The following is a 7,157-nucleotide window of genomic DNA, read 5'->3' as shown; positions in this document are numbered from 1 at the left end:
CCCAGATGCTTCAGCCCTCTTGACTCAGAGCCATTGGAAAAATTTCCAACCAGAAAACAAACAGAGCCTACTTAATGTTGATGAGCCAGGTATGTTGGACTCCGCCCTGGGCCCCTGCCCCTTTGCATTTGCACTGATCCCCGTGTGGTCGGGCCAAGGTCTGGGTGCTGCGGGGGGCCTGACCAGCGCAGGCGGAACTCAGCTACGGTGCTTCTTGCTGGGCCCTTGGGAAACCGTGTACTTGCTCTGAGCCCAGCTTCCCCTCTGGCAAGCGGGACAAGCGCTGCCGCGAGGGCCAATGAAAGAAGGCGGCCAGACGTCCAAGAGCGTTGGGCGCGCAGGGAGCACGTGTCCCTCTGGCCCGCGCCTGCCCACTCAGCACCGGCTGGCTTCTCGCCACCGACTGGGGAAGCGAAAGCTGGCCCTGCAGACCCGTGGAAGGAGGGCACGGCCTCTCCGTACCTGCAGGTCTGGGGCTGGGAGGACAGCGGTGGGAGAAGGCAGGTCGCCCAGGGCCAGGCTCGGGAGGAGCGGAGGAGACACACGCGAGGGGAGTCTGCATTCGCGGGAGCGCATAAACCGGCTCTGCTGTTGTGCCCGTGGACAAGGCCAGCGTGTAAGGGGTGAAGCTGGGAAAACATCAGTTACGGAGATGAGAACCAAGAACAGACAAAAAGAAGAGGAGGACAGAAAGAGAAAGAGGAGGAAGAAGGGGAGGAGGGAGCCTCGGTCTCTGCCGCAGTCACCGACCGCTGCAAGGAGGCAGCTCTGAGGCCCCGGCCTGCGTGCGGACGGAGGGACGGCGCCTGCTCCAGGCAGCCCTTGTCGCCCAGGGCGACTTAGAAGGGGTTGCTTGGTCACTTGAGTACATGTGCTTCGAAAGCAAACAAGAGACCAAGAGACGCGAGTGTCCAGAGAGATCTTATCATGAAGTCACCTCAGACACCCAGTCTTCAGAAGCCAGCCACATTTCTGACAACTAACCGGGCACTGCCGATTTCTGTCGCCGTCCCTGGAGGCACGGCTCCACCCAGCGAGCCGCAGCTGCGGCAGTTGCATGCAGAGTAGGTAGGAGCAAGGGCGCTGGGCCGCCCGCCTGTGCTCAAATCTTGGTTTTACCACTTAATGAGCAGCGTGACTTTGGGCAAGGTACCTAATGCTGGGGACGGTGAGGTGGCCTGATACACGGACTCTTTTGTCACCTGAGGTTCTGAACAGATTGACAAGACAGATTTAGTCAGGTGAGCGCAAAACTCAAGCTCCGTTACTGCTGAGGGCCGGGGGAGCCCTGCGCAACGTGAGGCGGGGGCGCCTGAATCATGCAGACTCGCCTTGCGTCCTGGCAACACAGCAGCAGGCTGGCTGGGGACAGAGGACACCTGCTCCCGCATGTGGTTCCTCCCCCAGGAGAGAAAGAGGAGAGCAGGTTTGCTCTCCCTCCCCTGGGGCTGGCTTGACGCTGAGAGCTCCTTTCCCACGGAGTGGACGTGGGGAATCACTATTCCCCAACGCTCGGTCTGTGTGGGCCCCTCCCCCACTTACGGTAGGGAGGACGGAGCTCTTCCTCACAAGGCTCTGATGTGGATTAAACGCATGTCAAGTGTTTTCTCCCTGGCAGGGTCACTGCCTGATGACTTGTTGCTTGTCTTACCACTGGTTAGCATCCCAAATCCCAGAATCCAAAATGCTCCAACGAGCGTTTCCTTTGAGCATCATGTTGGTATTCAAAAAAATTTGGATTTAGGAGCATTTTAGATTTCAGATTTGGCATGCTCAAGTAATAAGTATAATGCAAATATTCCAAAATCCCCCAAATCTAAAATCCTAAACACTCCTGGTCCCAAGGATGTTGGATAAGGGGATGCTCAACGTGCATTACTAACAGCAAGGGGCTGAGTGTGGCTCTAGGTCAGGGCTTTCTATTTACAGGGGGCTGCCGTCTACACGGCCACATTTGGAACCAGCAAGACTCCCACACTGTCTATCAAGGTTTAAAATCTCGGGACTTATGACACGGGCAGGAGAGCTGTTAGTACTTGGGCATGTCATGTGATGCTAAGTTTGCAAGACTGACAGTGTGAGAATGACACTGGGGGACACATTCAAATACCTAAAGTAATTTAGCTGTACATGCCACTAAGAACATCAGACATGCCCCGAGATAAACCAAGGATAGCTTTAAAAGAGGAAAGGAAACAGAAAATTTGAGAACATCATGTTGTCCTCCAGCATAAACCCAAGGTTAGGATGCCTTGAGTTAGGGCCATGAGTAACTGCCCCCCGATACCTACAGCCAGGCCTGAGACACTCATCCACCCAGTGGCAATGTGACTAGCAACCCTAACCCTTCCTGCCCACAGGAGCCCTGGATTCATTTAGTCCATAAACGTTCATGGAAGGTTTGCTACGAGCCCTGCAAGGTCTCTCTGGAGTACAGTAGTGTCTGGCTCTACAGACAGAGGCTCTGCCTTGCGGGCCTTGTAACTCTGCAGGGCTGACAGGCACTGATAAGGAGTGCACACTCGCTTGTTACAGCGGGGATGGGGCAAGCAAGGGGAAGTGCTGCAGCTACAATAGCGTGTGACTGGAGGGCTGGCCTGGTCTGAGGAGCTGGCCAAGGCAAGAGTGGGAGCTGAGAGGACAGGCCCCTACAGGAGGAGGAGGATGGCTGTCCTGGGAGCCAAAGGAAAGCCAGGGCATCTGCAGAGGTAGGCAGAGATCAGACATGGCGTCCGAGGTTGCCTAGGGGGTCTGGGGGTCCATCCGAAAGGCCCTGGGAGGACATTGAAGGATTTTTAAGCAGGTGGTGATGCGATCAGATCACATCTGATCTGGATGCAGAGGAGAAAGGACTGTAGGGAGGACAGAGCAGGGCAGGGAGGCCAGTTAGCAGGTCAGCGAGTGAGCAGAGGCTGCATGGCCCAGGCCAGGCCTTGGCTGGGCAGCCGAATGGGGCCTTGGGAGGAAGAGTCCAAGCAGAAAAGCCAGGCTGGGCCAAGGAAGCTGGAGTGGCGATGTAGCCAGGCGAGACAGACCTGCTGCCCGCCCCCAAGTGAGTGGCGGTTTTGCCACGAGGCTGCCATCAATGCCTCTGACAGATGGGAGGTGGCAGAGAGCCAGAGGCAGATGACAAGGGTGTGCCCTCCTCCCTAGGGCTCCCGGGTGGAGGTGACGCCTCTCTCCTCTGCTGAGTCACACGTACCAACGACCTCTCACCCAGCTCCTGCCTGGGACGTCGGAATAGAAATATGCACAGGCAAAACTCATAAGCAAAGAAATAAATTAAAAAAAAGATTTAATACCACTTTCCAAAAATAGGAGGGAAATGCATCAGTGTAATTAGATGGAGACAATAAGCTTTTCCCAGACAATATTTTAATGTGAAAGCAGCGGAGTGTGATGACTTAATTAGGGAAATGCCACAAATCGTACTGTAAGACTGAAGAGCATCAACCTGCCGGTGAAGGAGGCCTGGGGGGGGGGTGTGGGGACGCCATCTGGATGTCCGAAATGAGCAAACGTGGCCCCCAAGGAGCAACCTTGATTTGATGCTCACTCCTCCCGGCACAGCATCATCTGTGTCCCTCTCCAAGCTCTCTCATCTCTCAGAGCAGCAGTGAAGCCACTTCTGCACTTGGTGGGTTCAAGTCCCAGCTCAGCTGCTTAGTAGCTGTGTGGCCTCTAAGGCAAGCTACTCAGACCCTCTGTGCCTCAGTTTCCTCATCCACAGATGGGGACAGCTGTAGCACCTCTCTCATAGGACTGTCCTGAGAAAACGTGTTAAGACGTGTAAAGCACGTGGATTAAATATTAAATAGGGCCAATATTGGCAGATCACTCAGAGAAGCGCCCGACACACAAATCCATGTAAGAGTCGTCTTGTTTGCTATCACCGCCCTGGGTAAAGAGCCCGGGGACGCCCTTTGCAAGCGCCACACTCAGTGCTCTTCAGGTGCCCCAGACCTGGCGTGGCCTCCTTTGTTCCAACGGAGCAAGAGCTGCAGGTCTCCCGTGGTAGACTGTGCCCTGCCATCCTGACTCTCGGGTGGCGGGCACAGGTTGGGGCAGGGACGACGGCCTGGCTGAGTGGCAGCAGCACTGGGGAGCCTCTGCCGACATGGGGCCCCTGATCTCCCGCATCCGGAGTCTAATGAGAAGCTGTCTAGGCAGGCACCATGGGCTTCCCTGATCCGGGTTTCCCACACGGCCCTTCCCAACGTGAGTGGAGACCTGCAGGGCATGTCCCCCCACCTCTCTCAGGCCCCTGCTCTCCTGGCCTTCGAGCCAGGCTGCCCTGGCCGCTCTGCCTGCAGCTACTGCCCACCACCCTCCACCCCTCAGCCCCACCGTCTCACCCCTCCTGCCACAGTGCACGTGTCGCTGTTCCCTGTCTGCTGTGCCCCGCCTGCCTGAAAGCTCCGTGAGAGCACGGCTTTGCTGTTTCCTTCTCTGCTCTAGAACAGCACCTGGCACGTAGCACGCATCTAGTAAATAGCTGATGGTTCAGCGAATGAATTGGGATCACAAGAATTTCCGATCGTGGGGGACAGTGAGCATGTTCTCTCTTGGACGAGGCCCGCAGATCATGTTCCCAGGGAATTGATCACGACAACCTATTTCCGGTCTTCAGGTTAGGGCAGCGGCTCAGAGCTCGGAATGGGTCTGCCAGCAATTTTCGAAAGGAGATCTGCACACGACTCACACCAGAATCTCTTCTGGCGCTCATTAAAAATGCAAGTTCTCAGAGTTTACCCCAAATCTGTGTGCCAGGGAGGGGCCCAGGAATCTGGATTTCAACGACCTCTTGGCGATGCTTCTGGCGCCAAGCTTGCAAGCCCTGCGCACCACTGCACAAGAACGCCTCACTTTTCCTGTCCCCCGTCACCCAACAAATACATCATGGCCGAAATAGACAGCAGCAGCTCTCTGGAGGTCACTCTTGGGAAAAGAGAGGTCGCGAAGCTACCCGCACCCTGAGCCAGGGCTCTGGCGGCAATTTAAACCTGGCGGGCGGTCAGCGCTGTGGGCCAGACAGCCAAGGGTCCCTTGAAGAGCGGGTGGGGGTTAGGCTCGTGCCTTGCTTCTGGATTTGGCAGGCGGTGTGGGGCACCGCAGTGGGCTGGACTTGACCATGAAAGCAGTCAACACCCACACAGTGGAGAGAATCTCAATTCACTCCCATTCCCACACTCTAGCTGTCACGCTGCCCTTGTGCAGAAAGTGCGGTCACAGGACAACAGGGCGTGAGCTAAGATAGCGGTTTGCTGCAACGGAACCAGCACGGGTGTCAGGGACCTGCTCTGTGAATCCTCCCGGAGCCTGGATGGGCTCGCGCTCTGGCCGCCCTCAGAGTACTCACCTGGCATCACGCCCTTGATGTCGCTCTCGGGGCTCATGCAGTTCTTCTGTGTGAAGTGCAGGATCAGCCTCTTCGCAGACTCAAACTGCTGGGTGGCCATCAGCCACCGCAGGGACTCGGGGAATATCCTTCAAAGACAAAAGGGAACAGGTGAATGTCTCTCGGTGCTTCCGGGCGCAGGGACCTTTGCAGGTGGGTCGCCGTCAGTCTCTGCCCAGGGGCCAGGAAGGGCTCAGGACGCTCATCGGCCCAAGAAGGGGAGTAAGACTGTGCACACCGAAATGTCTCTAGTTTTCTTCTACAAAATGTAAACACTGAGACTTTAAACGTGTTCAACAGAAAGTTAAACGTTGCAGGTTCTCATTCATATGTGGAAGCTTAAAAAAAGTCGATCTCACAGAGGTAAAAGGTGAACAGAGGAACTAGGGGCTGGGAAGAGGAGGGGAGGGTGACGGGGAGACTGGTTAAAGGATTCAAAATCGCAGCCAGATAGGAGGAAGAACTTCCTGTGTTCACAGCATGTGGGCAGCCGCGGCGGCCGATGATGTAGTACAGTTTCGAATAGCTGGAAGTCGGGGACTGAGTGTTCCCAACACAAAGAAATGGTACGTTTGAGACGCTGGATATGCCAACTGCCCTGATCTGATCACTGTGCACCGTGTGTATGGAAACACCACTCTGTACCCCACGAATATGTGCAATTATTATTATTATTTCGCAATTACAAAGTAAAAATAATAAACATTTTAAAAAGTGGCAGATATGAGCAACAATCTACCAACTGTGTTAAGAAATCAATGTACTCCTTTCAAGATAACCATGGGTTTCTAAAGCATGTATGAACAGTTCATCGAAGGCTGCTGTTTTTGTTGTCTTTTGTCACCAAAAAAATAGTAATAGAATTATTTTAAGTTTCAAAAATGACTGCTAATGGCAGTCACTTTCCATCTTTGAACGTTTTCAGGCTCACTCTGGCAGGGCTTCCCCCCAGAACGATTCCCATTTTGCTGCTAACTGCGTGTCTCTTCGAGAGGATGCCACAACACGGTGGCTTTCAGCAATGGGATTTGTTTTTTTTTTTTTTAAGATAAAATCTTGTGAGGAGCCCCAATAGAAAAATAAAATCTAGTGCTTTATCATCAATTCATTTTGTAAATTTACATCTATGACAGTATTGAGAGGTCAAAGAGAACGACGTGACGGTTTGGAGCAGAAGTTAGCACGCTGCCTCCGTAAATGTCCGAGCAGTCAGTACGTTAGACTTTGTGGGGAAGTGGTCTCTGTCCTAACTCCTCAGCTCCGCCCAGCAGCCCAGACAGGCACAGGAGTAGACGTGGCCATATGCCAATAACACTTTATTACGAGACAGGCAGCAGACCCCTGATTGGGAGAGACAAAGTAGAAATCAAAGTCTGGGTGAGGGTCCCAGCCTCCTCTAGCCCTCAGCGTTCCAGTTATATCGGGATGTTATTTTGGTTACATAGTAGCAAGAAAATCATGATGGACACTGGTAACACTGGTAGGAAGTTATTGTTAACTGCTAGCTCAGGAGAGTCTTTTAACGAAATGAATCCACAGATGGAAAAAGTATTAGTGGTGCTGTGTTCTGAATGTGGCCCGCCCCCCATATGTGGGAACCTAATCCCCAGTGGGATAGTATTAAGAGGTACGGCCTTTAGGTGATTAAGTCCCGAGGATGGGATTAGTGCCCTTATAAAAGACGTTGAAGGGGGCTGCCCTGCTCCTTCTGCCATGTGAGCACACACAGAAGGCACCGCCTATAAGGAATGGGCCCTTA

General features: G+C 53.9%; 1 protein-coding gene across 1 annotated transcript in view; it reads right to left on the bottom strand.

Moving 5' to 3' along the window:
* The window catches only part of LOC105816068 (solute carrier family 22 member 23), a 48,990-nt gene that overhangs the window by 22,791 nt on the left and 19,042 nt on the right, over positions 1-7,157 (bottom strand). The window contains exon 2 of the mRNA XM_012651385.1: positions 5,360-5,487. Coding sequence (XP_012506839.1) covers positions 5,360-5,487 — 128 coding nt within the window. The remainder of the gene's footprint in view (positions 1-5,359; positions 5,488-7,157) is intronic.

This window comes from Propithecus coquereli, unplaced genomic scaffold, assembly GCF_000956105.1.
Source record: "Propithecus coquereli isolate 6110/MARCELLA unplaced genomic scaffold, Pcoq_1.0 Scaffold354, whole genome shotgun sequence".
NCBI lineage: Eukaryota > Metazoa > Chordata > Mammalia > Primates > Indriidae > Propithecus > Propithecus coquereli.
The sequence above is the reverse complement of the archived record's forward strand: the minus strand, read 5'-3'. Positions and strand labels throughout refer to the sequence as shown.